The 26,595-nt window shown below is 37.6% G+C and overlaps 1 protein-coding gene across 7 annotated transcripts in view; it reads left to right on the top strand.

Moving 5' to 3' along the window:
* LRP1B (LDL receptor related protein 1B) overlaps positions 1-26,595 on the top strand; it is a 581,170-nt gene that overhangs the window by 132,753 nt on the left and 421,822 nt on the right. For all 7 annotated transcript variants that reach the window (XR_005861415.2, XM_040703826.2, XM_422146.8 and 4 more), the window contains exon 2: positions 15,840-15,965. Coding sequence is in view for 6 of the 7 variants with exons in the window: in XM_040703826.2 (XP_040559760.1) it covers positions 15,840-15,965 (126 nt within the window). In the remaining variant the exon portion in view is untranslated. The remainder of the gene's footprint in view (positions 1-15,839; positions 15,966-26,595) is intronic.

The following is a 26,595-nucleotide window of genomic DNA, read 5'->3' as shown; positions in this document are numbered from 1 at the left end:
TCTAAGGCAAAGGAAAGTGCTGCCCAGGGTCCAGGCTAAGGTAACAGCACAGTTCTGATGTAGATTGTTTCATCTCCTGCTGTGTTGATAGCAGTGATTATACTGAAAAATGTAAGGTCAAGACATTTAAAAAATTACTTTTGAGAAATATAATGTCATTTGCATGTTTATACCGAAGGCTGTTTGGTGATGAGAATGGTGCTCAGAGATCTGAACAGAGCCTAGGATCTTGGGGAATGTTAGGGTAGAGAATGAGGAGGTTATGGCCAGCTTTGTTTTACTTATCTTCTCTGTCAGCTCCTAATAACACTGATTAAAAGATCCTTTGTCAGTTTAACAAAACAGTGAGCAGAAGTGGAAAGATGTGTGAGGAAAATCATGGACTTTTCTTGAAATGAGAAAATAAACTTTTATGTCTCTGCTGATCTTGTAGTTCAAGTAGATGAAAGGCATGGCTGAGATGGCAGGTGGGGAGCTCCTTCCAGCTGTAATACCTTCAGCAGTGATGTCATGAAATGTGCTTGATATCGCTTTGATTTTACTTCATGGGATGATTTAGCTACAGTCCACAAGTGAAAGGGCAGTATTATCTCTGGTTCAATTGAGGAACTAGTATTTCACCTTGATTTCAAAGGAGAAATGAATACGTGGGTCTTTGGTGCTATCTTAGTAATTGATGTGCCTTAATTACAGGTGTCTGGACGCATTTCTTTGATCCATATCTATGTTTAAAAAATAAATCTTTAGATAAAAAAAAACAAAACAAGTATCCTCATTCTGATGAGACGTGCATTCTGTGAAATGGCACTTTAAGCCTACTTGAGTATCATTATTGAAGAGACTCAAACAGTTTAGCTCTTAATTGATATTAATAGGAATAACCCTCAATGACGTGAACTTGGCAAGCCAGAAATTGCAGCTGTTCTCTGCAGTAGAGGCAGTAACAAAGATAATTAATTGTTTTTTCCCTGGGAGATATATTTAGATTGCACAATCTAAATATTCTTTTCCCTGAGCCCTAATTCAGGCTTGTATTTGTTCTGCGAATACAGTAAGCAAAACAAAAACTAATATTTTTTACTGTCATGCCATAATAGGACCTATTGCAATTATTTTAAAAAAAATATGTTATTGGTTATTACACAAACTTTCAAATGAGGACATAAGCAGTCATAAAAGAAGCAGTAATTTGATTAAATAATAAAGGTTTGTAGGAATTGGCTTAAAGAAGCTGGGACTTGGAGAGGACTCAACACTAATGTACCAAGGGAATCAGTAAGGGAGAGAATGTGTTCCTGGCAAGTATTCTGAAAAAAACTATTCTTGAGCAGGCACAGAAATGTAATGCTTGGGAGGGATCCATAGAGGTTATCTATTCTAATGCCCTTCTAATGTGGGTTCCCTATAGAATGTTCCATAGAAAAGCATCCAGGTAAGCTCTGAGTATCTCCAGAGAAGAAGATTCCACCACCTCTTCAGCAGTTTCCTGCCTGTCTTGAACTGGCAAGCCTGGAATTGGGCTCAGTACATCAGATGTGGCCTCACCAGAGGGGAAGTTGAACCTTTGTGACGTGCTGGCCATGTTCTTCTTGATGTGCCTATCTTCATTTGCAAATAATTTGCAGTCACCATTATAATCCTCCTGGATTGTTAGAGAACATAGCAAGGTTCAGTGCTGAAGTGCATCAACAATATTAAGGCCTGTTGTGCAAAAGCTATCCTTGAATTATTGATGGCTGGGCTTTAAAATCTTTCCATTTAGTTTAAAAGGGTGTTAGTGGTAATGCATCCTTATGGGTGCTTCCCCTAAATACGGCCCCAAACTATGATAACTGTTAATGCTCAGGACCGTGATCATTACAGTGCCTGCGAGGCAGTGAAGCAGCCTCCTTATGTCCCTTTTTCATGGGTGTTACATTGTAAGTGGGCTTTTCCTGGCTCTCCAAGCTGTGATAAATAGGAGTGTGCAGTTTTTCTTAACACTTATTTTAATAGGTGTTATAAAACTCATTCATTTAAATGCCTTTCCATAAAACAACGTTGTTCTGAGCAGGGTTTCTTTCACCCGTTATTTATTTCTGCCGTACATCTTCGCTAGTTTAATTTTGTCCATGTCAATAATATAAGAAAACATAACATGCACGTGGTGCTCAATGGCTTGATATGGTATTAATCCAATCGTAAGAACCAGCAGCTTCTGGGGCTGGTTCCTTCATGGCTTCTGCTGGCTCCTGCCAAGGGAAAGCAGGTGTCTTCCACCAGCTTGTAAGCATGTCCCTTTGCAGCCAACAGATGAACTTTTGTTTCCCCCTTAACTGTTATGGTACTAAGGCACCAAAATAAACATTTACCTTTGTTAATATTTTCTAAGCTGGGCTTCCATCAAATCATGCCCCTCTTTTCACTGTTTGCTAAGGGGTATGGGCTTTGCAACAGGAAAAGCCGTCCATTATGAATGGGATGAAGCTCTTTATTCACTTACATCTTTAATGAAATCTAAATTCTAATGATTTTCATACTGCAAAAGTAATATGTTTAATGAAAAAATGGTCCAATGAGATTTGTTGTATGTAGGTTGCTCTGAAAGTATTGCCTCTTATTACTGTGGAAACTACAACAGATAGGATAAGTGCTGCGAGAGAGAAAATTCTTAGGTACAAAACACTATTTTTCAATATGGTCACTATCATTACCTGTGCATTTTTTACCAGTGATGAACAAGAGCCTGCATGCTTAGCTCATAAAAGTCTGCACCAGTGGAGGTGTTTTTTTAACCATTATAAATCAAATAAAAGTGGAATATCAGTTGCTTAGAGTGCATATAGAAAATATTGCACAGTCTAGGCTGGCATTCAGTCCTACAACCCTTCAATAGCACTAGATTTGAGAGCTAATGCTGCTTTTCCCCCATGCTTTTAAGTACATTGGACTGCTCTTAATGAATCCACAGCTAGGGGGCACCTTCGAAATTTGTTCACTTAAGTAACAGGAGAAAAAGATGTACATATAATAATATATGAAAGACTAAGAGGTATTGTCAGTGTGATCATAGATCAGACCAAACTAGTTCTTGCTGGAACGTGTATATATACACATATGTTTTGTTAGAATCGTAAGGATTGAGTCTGCTTCAGTGCTTTTAGCCTGGAAGCTGAGATGCTGTAGAACAGCTGCAAAAAATAACTAGCGCAGCACCAAAGAAACAGCTCTGCCAGTAATTTCTTGACTCCAAAATCACTCACAACTGAAATCATTATTCTAACATGCTCCAAAGCCATGTCTGTCTTCTGGGGAGAACTGCTTGCTCATATGGTTCTGCATCTCTTTCTTTCCTGCTGGTAGAATATAATTAAAGTTGCTAAAAATATGTGCTTCCTATTATTGTTTCTTTTTCTCCTGTGTTAGCATCTGCTATTATTCTATTATCAAGGGAAAACACAGTATAAAGATGAATGCTACTTGACTCCATTAAGTGGACCATACTACGTAGAGATATAACATCTCCTTATTTATGGTTTGATCTAAAGTCCACTGAATTCTTGAAGCAAAAAGTACTTGGAGCAGCCTGCTGTCTTCACTAATTTTTCAGAAGTCTTTTTGCCTGTCAGACGAAAGGAGACTTCTGAACTGTAAACCACCAGGTTCATGCTAACTTGTGAGTATTCATATTTTTGTGCAGCAGAAATTAGAACAAATGGGGGCATAATTACTGAGCTTTTGCAATACCGACATCATACTTAATTATGGTTTAATCTACAGAACATACTGTTTGTTTAATAAGTCCCAGCAGAGACAGTTCAAGCATATGTTTTTGCATCACCTGGAGGTAGCTGGGAATGACTGTGGTAACGCTGTCAAGAAAGTGACAGTTTACAAGATTTTACTTATTTTACAATATACAGCATGGCTCACCTTTATGAAAATCACTTAAAGGTAAGCAGTAATAAGCACTTAGAGCCCAAGTAGCTCAGTGTGTTATGTACAGAGAGTCTTTGTTTCCCTTTTTGTGTGGGGAAAACCAAGATGTAAGTTTCTTAGCACATCCTCAGTAGCTCACAAAGCTGCTAATAGAACCCTCAGCACCCCTCCTGCTAAGGTGAGCTCTGGTTATTGCTAACACAGGCTAAACATTGATCAGCCTTTTGACCTACTAAAGTGATGATATCTGCAGGTTCCATCCTGAGCTTGCTAACTACAGGTGTCTTGGGTTTTATTTAAAGCTGCCCTATTTTTTCTGAATATGGAGTTATTGGTTTCCTTTCCCATCTCCTCAGCCTTCACTTGAATTTTAATTATTGCTGCCCATATGTGGAAGCTCTCCAGAGTAGTTTTAAGGTTTTTGGACCAAAGAAAGTGGGGATAAAGATGAGTTGATTTGCTACTTTCCCTCCAGCCTGCTTCGTGGTAAGATGGGACTTTCCACTCAGAGCTGTGGTGTGCTGTGTTTATTCAGGTGTCCATCCTGCATGTTAATACAGTTTCAAGCAATTCCTTATTCAGCACATCAGACTTAGGATCATGATTTCCATGACTGCCTTGGAACCTTTTAAAAGTTAGGATTGCATTGGCTACCATTCAATCCCCAGATACCTGATACATTTAAGAAAGGATTTACATTAAAAAGTGAAATTATTTCATCCCATATTTTGATGCAAATAAACCTTCAGTAGATAAATAAGATCACACACTATCATATTGATTCTGTTCTTGATATTTGTCTTTGGTTTCCTAATTGCCCATTTCCATCATCAGGACCATTCCAAGTGATTTTTGGTAGCTTTGGGGACTGCAGGGATACAAAAAAACAATGGCTGATGTAGGCCTGCTGATAGGAATTCTGCTGTTGAATTCAATGTTACTTTCATACAAGCGTAGCACTGGCTTTTTTGTTTGTTTCTCAAGTGTCCGAGCACGTTGGCAATAAGTCTTTTTAATTCTGTCTTTGCAAAGCTGACAATTTTATCAAACATTTTCTTTATTTTCCCTTCTGTTATCTTATGTCTATGGTATTTTTTAAAACTCAAGTTAACATTTATGAAGGCTAATAGAATTTCATCTAAATGAATGAAAGCAATAATTATCTAAACTCATAGTTCTTCGGCTTTGTTTTTCTTTTGAATAATTTAACACAATTTATATATATGATCGTGCCTTGCTCTCACTATTCTTTACTAATTTTTTTTTAGGGATGTTAGCATTACAAAAGATTAAGTACATGATGATAATTTTCTATTCTAGAAGATGGGCAATTCCTGGTTTGCTTTTTTAAAAGTGAAGGTTTTTGTTATGGGTCTGAACCCAAGGCTTGTGATGGTCTCCTTGTTCTTTTATCGATTTATCTCCCAGGTCAGACAGTGTCAAAGCTTTGACTGTTTCCTCTTCATGTCCAAGGTGTGAATTGCATGTGTACTCATTAATCTGTGTGCTTATATTCAGTGCTCCTATAACTCACACAGTGCTATTCCTGCTGTCCTGCATGGGATAATAAATCCAAGTAGGGGTGGTTTCAAAACTTATTTGTAGGCAGCAAGCTGACACTGTGCTGTTCAAAGCGATGCAATATGCATTTATGTTGGCTATACTTTTACAATGCATAAAGCTGCAGATATGGAGTCTGCCCATTATTTCAATATGATCTGTCTTTGCAACATCACCTTTCTGGAGAGAATATAAGCTGTCTCTGTAAACAATATTTAAAACTTTCTAGTAGTGACTTGATAAATCTTATATCTTACTACTTCTGAATATCTGTATTCAGATATTCATGTTCAAGATATACTGACAGCATTACCTAAAATCACAACGCATTGTCTACTGGTATGAAAATTGTTATTCAATGAGTACATTTCTAAATTACACCTTAAATTATCAGTCTTGCATCATGCTATCAAAAAAGATAGACCTGAACTGTGGAAGACCACAATTTTAACTAATTTCCTAGCTGTTAAATTGCAGTAAGGCTTATATTAGGTGACCCATTGGTGTGCCATTGGCTTAATTCTTACAGTTTAACTTAGAGCTGTTGATTAGAGCTATTTAAATAATGGATATGACTTCAGTAGGGCCCAGAAAAATATAGTCAAAAATGATTTATATAAAAATAGTTATCTCTTCATTGTAGGTTTTGAATGCTACTACCTACTTTTTTAGTGATTTTTTTTTCTTTTTTGGTATTAAAGTTATTCAGTATCCAAATTGAATGGAATACTTAACCTTGGTAATAAGACTCCTTTTAGTGGTATATGTAGATTGTATTTAGGAAGCTTGGTTTTCTCCTGGATCTTCCATTCTTTTAATCACTGAGTTTAGCACAAGGGTATCTTTTTAACACTATATTCTTGCAGATTAATTATTCCAATATAAAATTAGCATGTATTAAACATATGTAACTTCTTACAGTAGCAGATTTGTCTGCTTAATTTCATATAAGTCTTCTGTTTTGCAAAACAAAACCTTCATATTTTAGACTTCTTTAGTCATTAAAATTGAATTATGCAATAGGATTCCATCTGCTGTCGAAGCCTGTTCAGTGTTATTTTCTGTCATTTTAAATGGGACTGTTCTGAGATAGAAGCCTGCCATCCGTAACCTTAGCTGCACGAGAGCTCTTTCCTTATTCACTGCAAGAACATCTTAATGTTGAGTGCCTTCTGGGGTTTCCCCCAAGAATGTGCTTTTCTCTACTCATGTCGTGCCATCCTCCATGTCATTGTGCACTATGTTTGTGTGTTTAAGTGACATGCAGGTTGCAAGTTCTGGCATGTGTCTCCCCCAGGCCTTTGCATTTATCACTCTTGGGGGGGAAGCCAGCTTTGCTATCTGTCAAACTCAGCCACTATCTCCATGACATGATCCTGGTTAGCAGAGCAGTTAGCAGTAAGCGATTGGCAATAGAATGACAAAAAAGTAGATAGAGGAGATGGATGGCTCGGTGTTGCTGCACTTAAATGTGAGCTGCAAGCAGCAGTTCTGAGCTGGATAAATATAATCTGATTGCAGTAATGACAGCTAGGTTGCACGTTATTGCAAACGTTCTCTCTGTTCAGAATAGCTGAATGAGCCATTGCCGTTTAGTTGTTGGAAGACTGAACGGTTTCAGGATTAACCTATCTGGTCCAATATTGAAACCACTGTGAGACCTAAAGCAGAGCAGACAAATCAACAGCCAGTGATAAGCACAATCCCAACATCCTTCTCCCAAGGAAATGGATGAGAAAGCAAAGACTACTGTTCAGTTCAATCCAGATATTGTAGAATTCCTTTCGTAATGCTTTTTTATTCATCCTCTATGATAATTCACTGGTTAGTTACTACTTAATTTCTTTACTATAGTATTGCTTTTTCTGTTGTGCTGATATCTGAATTACTGACATCTTGTCCAGCTGTTTCTTTGTTTCATAGAGTTATCAACACTTTTAAAGAGCATTTGAAACTTTATTTGCATTAAAACCATTGATAAGTAGAACAGATCTTTTGTTCTCTGAATCTCCCTGGTATCTCCAAGTATTGAAGTACTTTTAGAACATGCTCCTTCTTCCTTGCTGGAGTGGAATTTCTATTGACATTTGAAAAAAATCTGAAGAATGAAGTATTGTTGTTCTACATGGAAAAAAAAACAAACACAAAACAACAACAGCAAAAAAACTACTGAATTAAAACAATGACATAGGTTCCCCTTGACATAGGAAACTTATCTAAATTATCTTCCACTATTTACTAATGGAACATCTGATGAACAGAGAATCTATCAAAGATACTGTACTGAACTATGTAGTGGATGCTCTAAGCTGTCAGAAGAGAAAATCCTGTGTCTGCCACTTATTTAATTACTTTGTCTTAAGATTTCCTTCTGCTGTTAAGAAGCAATTTTAACTCAGAAACATTACAATTAAATATGGAAGGTAAAGAAGTTAAAATTGTACTTGAAATTGCCTGGTTAAAACAGCTAATGCAGGTGGTAGAGGGGAAAAAAGTGCACTGCACTGAAATTGACTGCAAATTGGCTTGGGGTGACTTTTCTTCAGTCCCAGTCCTTCTGCTCATTTCTTCTTCTTTTCAGGAGTGTATATTTCAGATCTTTTAGAGATATAATCCTAGGAGTAGCTGAGAGACTTAGGCTTAGTCTTTTCTCTGGTGAATTTCCTCAAGAGGCAGCAAAGTGAATAAGTGTACAAAATAATGTATTATGCAAGCTATCTCTCCTGGATGCTTCCTGAATTTTTTTTTTGCATGTGGAAGTTTGTCTTGACTATTCAGATACAGCTATTTTAGGTAGGAATCATGGTTTGTAGAGTGTCCTATGAAGGTTCCTGCCAAGATCCTCATCGTTCCTTAAAAATAAATAGGAAAATAAATAGTCCTAAGAGTCCTTATAGGGTCCTCTCTTGCAACCATTCCCTCCTGATGGGGAGGCTTACACCATGTCAAATGACATGATACTTTGAACACAATATGATAATACAAGCCAAGATGGAGAGGCTTAGAGGTTTTCAGATTCCGTATAAACGATTTTCTCAAAGGCATTTTCTTTTGTGGCATGGGGAAGAGAGAGGACTTCGCTGGAAACCTTTGAGGACCTCTCACAAACGAGCAGTTTTACTCTTGTTTATTTTGGCAATGTCTAGATTTCAGTAGCTGAATGGGTGTGATGGTAACTCTTACAGGGCTTGTTGTTCTTTGTATACAAGGGGATAAGTGATGGTCTCTCTGACCCTTCATCTTGATGTTAATAGTCACTTGTAGTCTGGCTGTTGGGGGAAGAGTAACCTTGCATCGGGGAAAACGGCTGTTTCCTCTAGTTTTCAGGAAGATAAAAGGTATTTGTGAAGAACTGAACAGTGGGCTTGTTAGGACTTTCAACTTTTTATACAGGACTAGTTGGCGTAGGGTTTGGCAAATTACAAGATTAGAGGTAATGCTTTTCCTATTAGTATAGCTCTATTGTAATAAAGATGGTATCTTGCTCTTCTGTAGCTCTTTTGTGTCATTAGAGAACATTGCTATCATGTCATTTCATAGTTTGCTGAGATATGTAGTATTGTGTGACCCTTACTTGATTAGGTAAAAATCACCTTGGGAATATTTGGGTCTTTCTCATTATCTGAGCATTTCTTAGAGTTCTTGATCCATAAAGTGTGCCAAATTAAGGCAGAATAATAACCTTCTGTGGTTCAAATCCACAGGAGGGGACACAGGGTCAGCCCCTTTAATAGGTATTACGTAGTCAAAGGAAGAGCAAAAATGAGAGGAACAAGGCTGCCCCTGGATTTATCACCTCTCTGCTGCCAAAATACGATTTGTATAAAGTAGTGGATCTTTCTGGTCCTCTTGTTAATAGTAATCTCTAACGTTACCTTCTCAGCTTGATCTGTAACATTGGGCAAGCCTGAAAAATGTGAAGAATTATTTTAGCTGTGTAATAATGCATGTATGGAATCTGAGCGTGAATTTTTATAGATGTGGTTAGGGACTGAGAACTATGATGTCTGATAGCAATTAAAAGACTGACCAAACAGTAAGCAAAGTGCCTGCAATCGTGCTGAGGGGTCAAATGTGCAGACTGGGGAATGCCTCCATGCACCATCTGAAGGTGTGTAGCAGGAGCTGAACATATGGTGATGCTAGTGACTGGTGCCTGTGTATGTGCTTTGCCTGAGTAAAATCAATTAGTTGATTAGTAACTGCTGATTAAGTGATGACTTGCACATTGGGAACTGAATTAGTATACATAAAACAAATATGTTCTTTCTTGTAGATGGTATGTATGTATAGAAATATGTTGCTTGTTAAGCCCTTTTCCAATGCAGAGCCACTAATCAAAGCTTAGTTGACCAGAGGAGAACTGGATTCCAAGAACAAAACAACTGCTCTCTGACTTTGTACAGAACTGAGCAGGACAGAAACCAGTGATAACAGTACCTCTTTTAGACTGAGTGTAAAAATTTTGCTTAGCATTTTGCAAGATGCATTCCAAGGATGTTGCCTGCACTTCAGCGCAGCTAAAACCTGAATGTTTTACTGCATGTTGGGATCTTAATAATGTGGGTTTAAGTCAAAGGGTATAAAAGGTTGGGAAAGGATTATGTCAGTCTGAGATGCCCTAAGTAGGAACTGCAGTGCATGCTTTTTCTTCCCATCTCCTTTTCAGTATAATAATTTAGGTTTTAGCATATGATGAATTCTATCGTAAATTACTACCAGAATATACTTTTCAACTTCTGAGTAAAATTTGCAGAAATTAATCTGCAAACCTTCCATGTTTCAGAGTGAGAGATCAAAGAAAATCCCAAATGGAAAACATGCTTTTGAGAGAGGGAAAAAAATTCTAAGTTTTTAAGCTCTTGTAATGAAGATAACTTAATTAAAATCAAAGCAAAGCTAATTAAGGACTTTAGAGTGCAAGTTTATGGTTGCATAATATATTTGAAACATGACAGAACTGCTCTATTATCATTGATAGTTCCCCATAGTTGTACACATGTAATGTTGACACCACTGAGTGGGTCAGAATGTAAAAACACCTGAAGCCCAGTTCTGTGCCTGCTGCCATTGGTCTTTCTAATTTTTCTTAGTCTTCCAGCTCTTTTACTTCTGAAGTAAGTGCTATTTGGGCAGGTATGTCTCCATCTTTCTTTGGAGTTTTTCCTGTGGAAGGAGTTACAGACAAAACACGTGAGGACTTCAGAATAGTTCAGTTGGAAGAGTCCTACAAAGATTGTTGAATCCAATACTGGTATACATTTGTTTTGTTTTCTGTATTTTCTTTTATTTGCACATGGAGCCATGCTGTCATTTTAAACTTGTTGTAAATGTGTTTACCTAATAGAATGAGAAAATGTGGTGGCATTCTTCTTTTCTCAGCTTTTTCATCACCAAATTTTGTTTGAATCATAGGAAAGGTGACTTTTTTGTACCAAAATTCACAACGTTGAATTCATAGAATATTCTAACTTCAAGGTCAGAGCTTGTTTTACAAAACATTTTAGACATTATGATCTTTTTTTCTCCTAGTCATTCATTTATTTGCTGAAATATCATATCTATTCGAAGCTTGTGTTTGAATATATATTTTTGGATTAGTCACCATGTGTTGTTTTTATGAATACGTGGTGAAAGCTTAGTGAGCAAGCTTCCTTCCATAATGGATCAAGGCCGTTAGGTTGATTATTTCTGTTGATTTCTTTTCCACTTTGAAGAATGTTGCCATATGGGAGATTTGCTTTTTTGGGGGGGGGACTCTCGGGTGTTCTCAGCAGATGGAGATTGAGGCATTCTGAGGACAGCATGAGGAGCAGCTCCCATCTGAGGGGTCGTGGATGGAGACTAAAGCACTGCATGCTTCACTTGGAACAGGAAGGCAGAAAGATATTTAATTTAAATAAAATACATATAATTTAAACAATGATGACAGTGACTTAACATGATTCGAAATGGCTTGATATCCTTGGCTATTTGGTACACAGAGGGTGGGTGTGCATAACAAATCTAAGCTCAAATCTTAGCAAAGCTAGTCTAGCTTAAAAATAAAGCAATCCCTTACTGCAGATCTGTTGGCAAGGCATCACCATGTACTGGGTGAATGTGCACAGGTGCTGAGTAAATTCACGAGGTGTTCTTGCTCAGGGAAGGATTCAGGTGTGCAGCCAGCTGCTTGCTAGGACATCTCTCCAAGGGGTTCTTAGGCTGTTTGCTGTTTGTGGGGTAAGATGATTGACTCATAGTTCTACAACTTAGAACTGAATCTGTTGAACTAAGTATCTGTTATCAGGTCTCTGAGCACCCAGTTTGAGACAATATGTTGCTCATTAACTTTCTCAGGTGAAACCTTGATTGGTATCAGTCCCAGGACACCAGCCTGCATGGGAGGGCAAGGAGTGCACTGTCACAGTGCCTAGATCTTTGATAAAAGCAGATACTAATCAGATTTGCAGAGAATCATTTACCTTCTTGCTGTAGAACTGAAGAAGCACTCTATTACATAGACACTATCTCCTGCATAGTTCTTGTTAAGATCTCTGCTGACCTGCAGTGTGCTACAGATAGAAGCGTGTGAACCTTTGGGAATTGCAAGTATTGGTAAATCTAACCCGGAATTATTTTTTTCCAGCTTTACTGTAATAATGCACATGTAATTAGCTTCCTAATGGAGATTTAGAGCTTTGTCCTCTTAAACCTGTTGCTTGTCTTTTGACAGGCTGCATTTTCTTTTTCTAGAAACACTGACTATAAAACAGAGGCACTGTTGGATATTTTTTGATGAAGCTTTCCTTCTCAGAGGCATTGCCAGGTGTTTCCAGCCAAGGGTAGGAGTGCTGTCCTTTGGGGGACAAAGCATTCATTTACCCGTAGAGAGATGATTTCAAACCATCTGCTCTATATCTCGGAATTGGTATATTAAAAATATGTGAGTTTTCTCATCCGCATTGAGCCTGCCAGCTCAGCACACATGATACAGAAGGAAACTGTGTGCAGAGAGGTGCCACTGAAAATCACTGTTTTCTTCTGTTGAGAAATAAGGCCATCTTAAATGCACGTTTTTGAGGATGTGTTTTTCTTTTTCTTTTTCTTCAAAAGTATTTATGATTAACTGGCCCAATTCATTATTCAATGATAGCAGCTGAAAATAAGCGGTGATTCTATAGATATGCAAAAGAAAACAGTTTGAAAAACAGCATTTTCAGAGCCAATAAAACCCTGAGCTGATATTAAGCTGCTTTCTTCAAAACAAGATCTGCTTTTCAAAGTGTTTTTTTTATAAGTTAGTATTTCTTCTCACTCTGCTGGATTTATCTGTAGATAGAGGATGTGAAAGGCTTATCTCCCCATAATTTCTTTAGTCTTGAATGAAATAAATACAAAAAGCTTAATTGTGTGGAAATAGTTAAATTGTTTCAAGTAGAGGGGAAAAAAAATAGTTGCAAACAAGCTCTTTCTCCAAACACATTGCCCATATCTGAGCTATGTATGAGGTAGCTTTTTAAATCTTATTTACTTCAAGTTGGGCACTTTTCGTAATCTTCATCCAAAAAAGATGATATTTATTTATGCAGTCATAAGTGACCATCTGCAGCTTTAGGGCAACCTGGTACTCTAATAGTCATGGGATAATAGCCTACACCAGTGGTTCCTGGCTGCTGTTCCTTATATAAATAAATAAAATCTTCTTTCCATCAGCAGTCTTACCATTTTTTTTATGTGTCAAACTCTCATTACCCTTGAGCACAGTGATAGGATATGTCCCATTTCCATATATTTCCTCATTTGAATGCCATTCACTTGGGCATGTAGTGTTCTTCTGAGTGCTGTTTTGCTGTTTGGGTATGTTTTGACTGGCAGTTGATACTGAGTAGTGAAAAGGTATTTTATTGCAGATAAAAGTATAAACCATAATGGAATGATGCAGAGAAGGGCCTCTAAATTAATAGCAGCATGGCCATACTGGTTATCATTCTGCCTTGAATCTGACACATCCAAGGGAGTGGTTCCTCCCTTAGTGTTGCATTTTCAGGCGTTATGGCCAGGACTTAATACAGACCTTGCACCTAAAGTCAGTGTGAAATTCCTTTTATTAGCATCACTGTAAGGTTTGTTTACAAACTTAAACAGCTATTCTGAAGTTCTTCATCACCTTCAGATGTGATTTTTCTCAATGCTGAGGCTCTGCTTGCTGCACTATGTAATTAGACTTGGAGTATTACATTTCAGCATAAATGACAGCATTGATTTCTCCTTCTAGACAATTATTGCCAGTTAGGAATTAGAAAAGAAATGAGATTTCTTTTTCGATAGGAATTTTGCGTTTAGATAATTGGTGTGTAAACTTGATTGTGTACGTGTTTTCAGAAATTTGAACTTTTTATATTTACTTGGCAGTGGGTTTTTTTCCCCTCCACTTAGCTATCAGCTTAGGAAAAGAAAAAAATTGATTTTTATCAACCTTAATTCAACTTAATTCAAAAGTATTGAGTGAATACTGTGAGCATTTGAGTAAATCCACTGATCTTATACTTAGGACCACCTATGTGCCTATTTGAGGGGAAATAATACGATTCTTGAGAGCTATAAATATGGTGCCATGGTAGATCGGCCCTGCCTGCAGTGGGGGAGTTGTAGCTTGATGATCCTTGAGATCCCTTCCAACCCAAACTATTCCATTGTATGATAACTTGTTAGGGGCTACTTTTCATTGTCTATAAGGAACAGTCATGTACTGCTGACAGTTCACATTGTGCTGCAAGGCCCCCAGAGACAAACAGCTCTACTATGGATTTTTAAACAGTGTTATGAATATACTTAAAATTATTCATATAGATCTGTTCATATTGCTGCATAACCTTGAAATGATAGAACTTGCCAAACTCCCTCCCTCTTTCTTACTTTCAACATTTTTTTTGAGATGAGCTTTCAAAGCAGAAGCCTTAAGCATCTCCTTGAGAGATGGAAGCAAAACTGATTCCTCGAGCATGTAAACTTTCTGATAATGCAATCATTTGTTTTGTACGAAGATGAACATAAGAGTTCCTTACTGTAAATGCAAATTCCTGTAGAGTTACAGAAGCCATTTGGTAGCCATATTAAGTAATACAAACAGTATCTACCTTAGAGTTGCATCTTTGACTCATTTGAAATTATATCCATTGACAGATTTATTGGCTGACATTGAAAATGAGATGTGTGTATAGGAAACGAGTGGGTTAATTTTAACAAAGTATTTTTAATTCTTTCCTAGAGTCCCAAGAACTGCACCCTAAGTTTTCTTTTGAAGCTTAGAGTCGGCTATACAAGTGTGCTTAGAAACATATCTTCAAAAGATTAGAGAATGCAGTGTGTATATTTTGTCTGGAAAGTGTTTTGTTTTCCTTGTAGAAAGCCAGCTGAGTTATTTGGAGGAGCATTGGGTGTTTGTTATTATGCTAATTGCTAGTTGACAGAGCTAAGAAATGAGTGTAGTAAGGCTTCTGGATAATACTAAGCATTTAATCACAAGCTGTAGCAAAGCTGGTCTTCCATGAGAGCAAATCAGTCCAAAATTCAGTGGTGCTAGCAGACTAGGAGGACAGTGACTTGGGGTGTGCAAGCAGTGATTAGTAATGTGTAACAGTACCCATTGCTTTTTGCTGTGAACTGGACTTGTGATTAGATCTAGAGGTGGAGTTAAGTTTAGTTCTTTCTTTCCTATATATTCATTTTTCTATTTCTGTAACAGTATTGACTCCAATGAAATTGCCTCTCTGTTCTATCTGCAAGGAGCCTTTCCGGTGATCTACAGTTGCAACGTTGTGGACAAAACTACTGCGATTAATGCATCAATAAATTGAATATATTATATTGCATAGAGGCTTTGTGAGTTTTAATTAACGACAGAGTAGTTAGTTAATGATGGAGTAATCTTGTGTTAATTAGCTCTTCCATATCTCAAGGATATCAGATTTTGGTGGTTGAAGGCAGACGATACTTCGTGTGTCAGGCTTCAAAAATGAAAGCATGAAATTAAAGGTTGCTGAATTTATCCATTTAGCAAATTTACTTAATAGTGAAAGAGCTGAAGAGTAGGAATTCTTAACATTCTTCTTTATATATGTAGTTAGTGCTAATCCTGTTCATGCCTGGTTGGAATGATTACAGGTTGGACCAAGATTTTAGGGCTATCCAGCCTGAGTAAGGTCATTTGTATTAAACACTTTATCAAATAATTGCTTCATGTTGTTTCTGTTCATTGTTTGTTCATTGTTTTAATGCCTGATTTCAATATCACTTTATTTTCCACTTTTAATTTTCTGTGTCACTTCATTTTTCTCTTTTTTTTTATTTACCACATTCTAAAACATTCTTGTTTTCAGAGGAACATCATTTGTGTGATGTAGGAGAGTTTCTGTGCCATGATCGCATGACTTGTGTCTCCCAGCACTGGCTGTGTGATGGAGAGCCTGACTGCCCTGATGATTCAGATGAGTCTGTAGACACATGTAAGTAAAGTGTCAATTTTGTCACCTTATTTTATCCTCCCTTTAAAGGTACCGTTTGTATTCGCAGTAACTATGTAACAGGTATAGGCTCTGCTTTTATTTTTTAATTAATAATTTTTCTGTATCAGGGAAACACACTACTTTCAGTATCTAGGTGAGAGCTGAAAGAAATGGAAGGTGTTTTGTTCATGTGTCACCTTATTATGAATGCTGCCACCAGAGGATGTGTTCCCTATGCTCTCATTGAGCTGTAGAGGGCAGAGGCAAAGTCAGGCATGGAAAAATTGGGTTCTGAAAAGAGGAATGGCTGGATGGAAATGAGCAGCACAGTGTATTTTCCATAAAAGTATGAAGAGCATACAAACATCAAAGGGAGAAATGAAAGCAGATGTAAAAACTGAGGAGAAAAGAAGAAAAGGAGAGAGAGCTTTAATAAAACATGTTAATTATAATAAAAAGGTCTTTTTTATTATTTTTTTTAACGTGGCTAAGAGCTTCTGAGGACCAGAGCAACAACCTTGCAGACTATTTTTCTTATCTGCCTTGTAGACTGCTGATGAGGTGATATTAAATCTTAATATGTTTCTTGCTTTCTGGGGAAAATGAGGGAATTTCCTGATTTTTATCCACTGAATAATCACTTAATGTAAGAGAAGAAACATGTATTTTGCATCAAAGCAATGCTTGCAATCAAGAAGGCTAGAAATGTAGTTTACTACTAAAATGAAAGGAAAAAGATTGAACATCAGACAGTGTTTAAGAGCCTGATCTTTAACACGAGGGACAGAAAGCTGAGATGTCTGCAAAGCATTTCTGGTTGGCAAATATTGTGCTGTTGATTGCAACCTTCCACTATTTGTTTCTGAAATTGATAAGGAAATTGCTTCTGGGGCTGAGGTGAGGGTGGTCTGATGAAGTGCTTGTGAAACTTTTGGTGATTTTTAAAAACAAAAAATGTTGCACTTGAAAGCCTCAGGTGTACTCAGGTTTTTATTTCTGTGCTGCTGATCGATCACTGTTGTCTCTAAGCTGATACTCCTAAAGATGACATTGAAGCATAGCGTATTGACGGTTTAAAGTCTTTCAGCTTCCTAATGAAAACTCTGGTAAGACCATGGAAATTGTCACAAGCACAGGTTTTATTTTTGCTTCCAGGTGTTCTGCACATAGTTTTGCATCCAGCAAGCTGCTAGATCTCTGGTTATTTCCCTCCCAAGAACTCTGCGTGTTTATTGTACTGGATCATAAGATTTGCGTTCAGTAAAGCCATTCAGAATCACAGCGGGTTAAAAACATAACCTCTGAAGTTTATTGATAAATAAAAGAAAGGGAATCGGAGTGGGAAAACAAGCCTGCTATCCTCTGACACTAGCCAGTTGCATCCTTTTGGAAACACTTTTTCCTTTGAAGCACTAACTTTCTGTAGGATGCATTGCTTGTATTGTCCAAAGTCAAAAGTTGCCATTAGCATCGTTGCTTTTCTGTACTCCAACTTCATCACGTAAGTTGCTTCACTGGAGATATCGTATCATATGGAATATGGAATAATATCAAGAAATATCATATTCCTTAATTTTCATACCGACCTTTTGTATCTCTCTGTAAGGAGTTACAAACCACCTTAAAATACCCTTATGAGACATTTGACAACTCCGTGGTGTTAATGCCAGGAACTCAGCACCTTCCAGCTTCAGTGCATCTTTTGTCTGTTTATAGATGAATGCAGCTTCTATTTCGCAGCTCCCTGATGACTTATGTAAGGTAAATTATTTGGTGTGGCCTGACAGATATTGCTAGTGGTTCCTGTAGCCATAAACAAATGAAGTTTGATTGATTTTTCTGCAGATTTGTGCCTAGCAATAGGGTTTTCTGGTTTCTAATAACGTGCAAACATTGATCAAAACTTTTCCTGCAAGTGGAAGTTCTTAGGCTCTCTCCCGTGAGGATGTCATTGTTTCTAAAAAGAGAGAAATTCTCATGCTGCAGTTTTTCCCATGGTGGGAATATGAAAAGTCTTATTAGTCTCATCTCTCAACCATTTATTTGTAGAAAACTCATAAGGACAAAATATCTTTGTGGCCTCTCTCCTTCTGGCATTTTAACCAAGATTTACAATATACCTTGAAATTCACTGGTCCATACAAACGTGGTATCATTGCACAAACTATTTTGCCCAAGAATCTGTCTGTAATCGTGTAATCTAGCCTCCTTTACTACCTTAATTAAAAATAAAGGGAGAGAGAGGTCTAGGACTGGACTAGAAAGGAGAAAAAGGTGACAGTTAATATTGTATTCAGGCACTATGTTGGCAGAGGTTGGGGCAGGACTTGATGCTGGAAAATGTTCCTTGGCTTTGGACAAAGGTAATGGAGCTGTCCTGTCATGGCCTGTGTTTTTCTGAGTCAAAAGACAGCATCTATCTCCCTTCCACTTCTCAGCTTCCACCAAATCTTCTCAGCAATAGCTTTGTAAAAGCGGAAGTGATTCCCTGCAGCATCTACATGCGTTCTCTCTGTTTCTTAGCCACGGTAATTCATTCTGCTCTTGGTGGAGCTGAGGTTTTTTTTAATACCAAAGGACCTGGTTCAGTAATTCAGAATAAATAATTTAGTGAACAAATTTTGTTGCATTACTGTTAATGATTTGTTCATAAGAAAATTGATTTCTAAAAATAATACTAATAAGACACTTGACCAAGTAATTTCTACCCTTTCTTGAGGTGGTAAGTCTCCAAGTTGTTCATAAAGTTTTTGCAAATACTCAGGATTCAAAAATCAATGTACTTAACCTAATCGGATGAGGCTTGGTTCTTTAGTAGGCTAAATCAGCAAGCTCACTTGAAATCAATAGAGCTGTATCAGGCGCCCCAGAATCTGACCAGGCATGCTTGACTTTGTAGATAGCTGATGGTTTGGAGGTTGACACAGATGTTTAGAGGACTTTCTTAAAGTTTTTTTTTTCCTAGTTACCATTTATTATTTATTATTGCCTATAGGGTTGTCTGCTAAGCTATGCTGCTGGGGCAAACACAAAAGAATCAAAAATACTGTTGAAGCAAATGGAGTTTTAATAAACAAAAATAGTAACAACCTTTTGTATAGCTAATATCTTAAGTGCAGAAGTTCAATCAAGGCACCAATTTAAAGCATTGCCTTTTTGGGATACCAGTGTGTGTTGCGTTACAGTTGAGGTTCTAACATGTTCTTCTCTAAACCAGCTTTGTGGTTGCCCAAGAAATATCTGCACACTGCTTCCTAATGAGATATTTAATACACTACTGGCAGGTTTGCCCTTCAACCTCCTACTAACCAGACTGAGACTTAAAAGGTTTATTTGCAAATGACTCCATCTGTTTAGCACACACGGAAATTTTTGTGTTATCAGCTTCAGGATTTGTCTGCTTTGCATGTTTCATTTCTAACCTGAGCTCACAAACTGTTCTCTGTCAGAGCTCATCATGCAAAGGAAGGTGAAACAGACGAGGCAACAAAATTACTTGCTTTTCCTATGGCTTCTTTCTGGAGTGGCACATGCTGATTGTGTTTGGATTTTCTGATAAGTACAAGGGGTGTTTTGTTGTCTCTCTGCCATGAAACATAGGAAGATGCTATAGTGCTTGCTGATATTTGTTCTGTGCAGACTGTGTCTGGCACAAGTATGCGTAGAACTCTTTTCATACCATTTTGTGACATGTAGCAAGCTGCAGCCTGGAACCATGCAGGTGCCAGTTAGAGCCACCTATCAACCTAAGTTTTGCTGGGATACCAAGAATATCTTATGAGAGAGTTAAAACATCAGATTAAACTACTATCAAGGCACAAGAGTATTTGATACTCAATTATTCTAACAATTTCAAAAACAATTCACTCTGCATCATTAGACAGCAATTTCCTCATATCGTCCCCAACTATAATTTTTCCTGACCCTGTTGCCCTTTTATTTGAGCTTCCTTAAACGCTAGCCAAATGAATATTTGAATGCAGTCCACGTACATAATTTATTTGTAGCCGTTTGTAAACTGAAAGATTTCAGTTTTCATTAGCAATTAATCAACTTTGTATGGTCCATACTTCTAGAAGTTTGAGTTGGTGGAGCTTTATTATAAGATGTTGAAATGACTTCTGATGGTAATCTTTCTCTAGGATTTTGAGGGAATATCACCTTCTATAATCATGATTAAAATACAGTTGAAGGAAGATACGAAAGGCAGCAACCAGAAATACCTTTTTTGGATCTTACATCATATGCTAAAGTAGTTTTTCTCATTGTCCACTTGCTAATTAAGTAGACTAGTTTTTCAAGCATAAAAATGTTAGTATAGTACCTAAATTCCTCTTTCACCAGCAGAGGATAAGGTAATGAGGTGCTGTGTTGCTCCTGCAATATGAAACAATGAAGATAACATCTCCTAAAGCTCTTAATTCTTTTATGTGTAGAGTCATTGGAGTTCAATAGAAGTCAGGTTCCCAAATCACTCTTAAGTAGCTTTGGAAAATCCCAGATCAATAAATGCATAACGTGCATTCAAGGTGAGGTGCCAGGAGACTGTTAAAGGTAAATGTCAAAAATACTGGACACAAGGGAATAATGTGATCTTGTGTTCTTATCTATTCTAATTTTCCTCTGTGCATGAGGAAATCTGCTGCGTAAAATAACTGCTCATATCTATTCTTCAGCAAGACACATAAACTGATTTGTTTGAGGTGATGAATGTCTGCTACTTGTTTTTTCTTCTCTGAGTCAGGATCTCTCATACCAATAGCATAGAAGTTTAACTTCTTTAGCTCTTGTAGGACATAAACCACAACAAAATGACACATGTTAGCAGATCTTACGAAACTTTTGCTAGTTCATGTAAATTTAAGTCAAATGCTTAGCATAACAATACCGTATTGCTATGTTTTTGTTAACTGGTAAAGAGAGGTGCTTCTGACAGAGCAAAACAAATGTATTTTCTTCCAGATCAGGAAAGTTCAACCTGCTATAACACACTTCCAAATGAGGATCTCTTTGTGGTTTCCTCCAGTGAAGTAACTGCAGTTGGTAACCACAGATGGTCAAGGATGTATTTGTTATGACCTGTTCTGCCATACTGCTTTTTGACATGTAGCTGCTTGGGCCTGCTGTGCTTGGTCCTGCTCAGATATTTTGTTCTCTGCCCCTTCTCCCAAGGTGAACATCTGCTGCCTGGGCTTCAGCTTCTGACCTCTGCTTTCTCCTTTCTTTACCATTTGGGAAAACTTCATTGCTTGGCCTCTCCAGGAAAAGGGCGTTTTGCTGCTGTGATGGGATTGCTGATGTTCTGATAGTTAACTGAATGTTAGAGCAAGCAGTCTGGAAAGAGTCAAAGTCAGTTGTGCTTGTACCCTCAAAGACTTCGGTAAAGATTATGGAGAAGCAGCCTATTGAGAGAAACCCTGCATTACAGGTTGAGCAACTGTGGCATTTGGGACAGCTATCGATAAGGTTCAGTTGTCTCTGAGAGGTTTTGTACTTTGGAAATGTTCCTTCTTTTCTCACTGGTAGTTCTGCTCCTTCTCCCTTTGTGCTGCCCCGTCTTTGGGTGCATATAAGTACTTGCAATGGGCCTGGGGTGGTGGTGACGTTTTTTCACGTGCCTTCTGTCCCAGACAGTATATATGTGATGGTATAGAGGCACTAGAGAACATTTAGAGGCAATTCCTTTTTATACTTTCCCAATGACTGGTAAAACTACTTCTGAGACATAAGCAGATTGTGTAATTACTGGAAGTAGTACGTTATCCTTTTTCAAATACAGCCAATTTGTTCATTTTTATGTGAATATGTAGTACGGCTCCTACATTGAAACACCTTCCTAACGTTATTGGGGTGTGTACAGCCTGTGGGTAGCCTGGGCCTCTGTGCAGAAGAGTCAAGCAAATGTGCTGGTGTAGCACTGAATGAAGTATAGCTCTGAGCACAAGCTGGTGGGTCCCACTAGAAGGACTCAGTGGCTTTTGGTTGGAGCTTGATTGCTTTCTGCAATCTGAAGTATGGGAAGTGTAACGTTAGGCCTGCTATAACGTATTATTATTTTTTTAATAGTAAAGGATGGACCTATGGATATGCATGATAACATGAGGTAGCTGGATAGGGTAGGAAGATCGGATCACGTTCGAAAGAGTAGGCAACAGGGTAAATTTGTCCAACTGGTATGGGAAACATGAAATCTTCCTGGTGACCCAGCTGGCCATGCCGCATTCTCTTCAAAGGGTTAGCAGCAGGGAGCATTCCTTTTGTAGGGTCCTGTAATTTCTCCTTGTTGAATAAAATTATTTTTTTTTCTGAAATGATTGTTTTGAAGGTGGTATTCAATGGTCAGGTTAACACCATAATTTGGCAGACAGTAGAATTAATTGCCTTTGCTTTAAAGATAGTCATAATTGTAAAAACCTAAAATCATTCAGTGCATTCTTTTTAATGGTTTATTTTTCTATTCCATACATTCACTATCAAGAGGCTTAGGTTCAAATAGGTATAAATTCTGTAGCTCACCAGCAGCTTTTTTTTCCTCCATAATTTCTGGAATAAAATATGCAACAGCAAGATCAAAATTGGAGGATTTAGAGGTCATTGCATCTCATAGTGACATGGTCATTAGAAATACACTGCTTTTTTTTTTGGTCTGTAGCTGATTATCTTTTGCATGGCTTTCTGAAAGTGGTTCACGGGGAATTCAGCTATATCGTTGCTGGCAAAATGAGCCTCTTTTAAGGTCTGAGGAAACATGCAGGTATAATAAACACAAGGGCAGGATAGAGCCTTTGAAGGATGATACCCAGTACCTAAAACTCTGAAACAGCTCATTTATGGATTAATTGCTTGCTAAAATTTCACTTCTTACACAGAAGCAACTCTAATGGGATATATACTCATAAGACAAGAAAATATCAATGTTATGAAAAACTTATAAAAATAAGTCATACTTTGACCAAGTTTGCAAGTTTTTAATCCAAAGCATTTTTATTTTTCTAAGATGTCAAAAAAGGAGGTGGCAAGACTTGCCAGTTTCTCTTACGTGAGGTTATGCTGGCTGTTAATCCTAACCTCAAGACATTGTTTTGCAGCCCTGACCTTCTTCACACTATTTAGCTGCTAAAAAGATCCATGTCTCAGTGGTAATCACAGTTTGGGCATGGGCAGTCTTTCAGGTGCCAGATGCAGAGATTCTAGTTTCACAAGAGGGATGTGTGTGCCTCTTTGTCCCCATTGAGGAGCTTAGCAATACTCTCATGTTGAAAGGAACTTCGCCAATAAGTATCTAAGTTGCATGGGGGGCAAAAAAAAACCACAAACTTTTGTCGTCACTAAAACATGGGGCTGTCACAAGTTTATTGGCCATTTGACATTAGTGATTGAGGGGGAGAGATGTGAAATTGTAGTGTGGGTGAACTTATTCCAGGGACTTCTGTATTTGACTTCTTCCTTGTATTCCAGTTCTGCATTTTTCCACATATATGTCCCTAGCTCTTGCTGGCGCTTAATTTTTTTCCTTTATTTTCTGCTTGGGTAGTTCTGCTGATAAAACTACTAAAACTTTGTCATCCTCTACTTCCTTTACTTTTCCTCTGACATCATCCTAAACAGATTCCCTTTCCTCCCTCAGGTCTCATTCTTTTCAGTAGTGCTCTAATCCTTATTCCTTCATTTCCTGCTGTGGTTCTTATCTTCCTGAGCAGTCCTCTGTCTTTTGCCAACTTGTTAACTATTCAGCATCAGGAAACAAGTATTTTGGGAAAGGTGAAATGCACCTTAAATGTGATAATTCAGCCAAATATCGAGGTGATTGTGATAGGCTTTGTTGTTAGAGTGTCATTCCATTCTGTACCAGGAATAGCTTTTGCAAAATGGAGGTAGAGAAATTGCTGTAACACAGCCTGGTCTATTAAGTAGGTATTGGAAAAAAAATTAAAAAAATGTATTTAGAAAAAAGAAGTATATAGCAACCTCAAAACCCTTTTTGGCTTTGTTGGTGTAAGGTAATTTTTGATAATGTGAGGATATATAAATTACAGCAATATTGCATATGAAATTTCTTGTTGAAAGGTTTTTATCTGAGGTGATGCTACTTCACTGTGGGCCACGACGGCACTGAGACTCATTACAGATGTGTATAATTATAATGATATGTCTGGCCTGCAGCTCCCACACTGGGAGAAATGTAGTGTATTAAAATAGCAAGCCGGGTGGTATTCTTTATTTGTCACTTTGGAAATGCTAACGTGTAATAACCATTTTTTCTTCTCAAAATTACTGATGAAAACATCTCTCATTAGCAGGCAGATGGCTTTCTGCAAGAAAAGTAAAATTGCTCTTCCTGAAAATAGGGCTGTGATTTAAAATAAGAATTCAGATATGATTTTAGCACTGTAATGCACAGTAGATTTAGTCAGCAAAGAGGGCACTTTGCTATGGATGAAGAAATAATGCAAGACAAAAGCTCTGTTCACAAATAATGCATAACTATGAAAAAAAGTATAACTCATGGTAGCCAGAAGTCTGAATTCAACAGCACTACATTTTACTCTTTGAATAAGGCATTACAGGAAATGTTGAACAAGATCTCATTCCAAAGGTATCCTTCAGGATTGAGTTCCTTACATTAACTTTGGATGCACAGATCTAATCCAGAATGTCCTTGTTTTAGCAGCTCGTATGTCTGTCCCAGTACTTCTAGGTGAAATGTTGCTGGTAGAAATGAAACATTTTCATGTCTCTGCACTGCTTGATGCTTTCATTTTGTTATTCAAAGAAACATTGATACCCACGTGCCTCTGGCTTAGCGGGTCTCTGCACTGTGCCCTTGGAACTTAGGGTGAATTTCTGTGTAAATCTTGGCTGTGCTCAACATGAAACAATTCAGTGTTAGTTCTTTTCACAAGAACATATGTTTATACAATTGGACCCAAGTTTGTGTACATATTTCCTTGTGAGGCTGCTGAACTCATATTTACCACTGAACATTTATAAACTCAAGGCACTGATTCTTATGCAGAGTAAGGTTTTTACTTTATTTATTCCTATGATCTGCATGCAGTTTGCAGTGTGCTGAAGGCCAGCAGTTTGACTCATTAGGATCCCATAAAGCCACATCTCATTTCACTTTGGCTACACTGGAGATGTCTCTGAGGTCTGCCAAGTCAGGTCTGACGTTGCTGCAAGTAAGTGTTTAATTTCTTTCCTGCTAACAATCCTGTGAATTTGAATTCATCTGATGAACAAGGTCAGCTGAACTGAACTATTTTTGTGTTTACGAAATTATTTAATTTCCCTTGTTCTTGGCTTCCTTTGCAGTGACTTTGGCCTGGCCTTACACCGCAGTCACTTCCTCATATGTAGTGGGTTTTGTGCTTATCCTGTGTGACTTCATAGCAGGAGAGGGAAATTACAAGAAGATCATTAAAGTGTGAAATTAAATTCCAAATGATAAAACGTCTAAAATATCTAAAACATTACCTTAAAAACAAACAGTGTAATTGATCCTACTTAATTACATGCTTAATAATTTTATACCAATGTAAAGCACATTGGCGATGTACTAATCCATTTCATATTCACTGCCACCACAGATTTTTCTCCTTCTTGTTTGCTTTGCATCTCATCATTATCGAGCACATAAAACTAGTATTCTTAGAATTTTTATAGTATTATTTCCATATAAAATGAGGAAAAGTCTAGTATATGAATACTAAGCAGCTCATTAACATGGTTATAATATATCCATGATAAAAGCATCTGAGAAATGCTGATATAAAAGAGTACTTCAGTCCCGGAGTATAACTAAGATTAGAAGAATCATGCCTTGGATAATAAATACTTCAGGGAAAACAGGAAATCTTAAATACAAATAATATCAAATAAAGTGTTTTGTATGGTTAATCAAACACATTAACAGAAGCGTTTATTTTTGTTGCATAATTAATACATTACTAGTTCTAGCAGCCAGATTTTTTTTTTAATAAAAGGAAGCGTAAGAGTATGGGAAAGATTTTGAACTTAGGAAGAAAAATTCTGCCTTTTTTTTTTTACATATGGACCTGGCACAAAGATTGTTGATGATTGATTGGCACAGCAAGCAAAACGTGGAAGAACTGCATAATATAGAGTCATAGAATAGCCTGGGTTGAAAAGGACCACAGTGATCATCTGCTATGTGCAGGGTCGCCAACCACAAGACCAGGCTGCCCAGAGCCACAACCAGCCTGACCTTGAGTGCCTCCAGGGATGGGGCATCCACAACCTCCTTCAGCAAAAATATCAAGTTAAGAAGCCTGATCTTTAAATTGGCTCTATATGAACAAGCTGTCTCCAGATGAAGAAATAGGGTTGGCTTTGAAACAATTCATCTGTTGAACAGTTTGTTCTTTCTCTGCCCATCTCCTTGAAGGTTTGGTCCTTGAAGTTGTTGCCATTGGCCTTTTAGCCATGCTTTCTATGTCTGGGCCACAGGAAGGGGCTGTTGTGAATTACCTGTCCAAAACAGTCATTACTGTGTGACAGAGAAATTCTGCATTCACAGCGGGTGTCTCTTAAAAGTTGGAACTCAAATTCAGGAAGTAAAGAGAAAATGTGAATAGATAAATGTTTCTTGCTAAGCCAGAGCTAGGGT

This window comes from Gallus gallus, chromosome 7 (assembly GCF_016699485.2).
Source record: "Gallus gallus isolate bGalGal1 chromosome 7, bGalGal1.mat.broiler.GRCg7b, whole genome shotgun sequence".
Lineage (NCBI taxonomy): Eukaryota > Metazoa > Chordata > Aves > Galliformes > Phasianidae > Gallus > Gallus gallus.
Note: the sequence above shows the minus strand (reverse complement) of the source record. Positions and strands in the feature narration are given on the sequence as shown.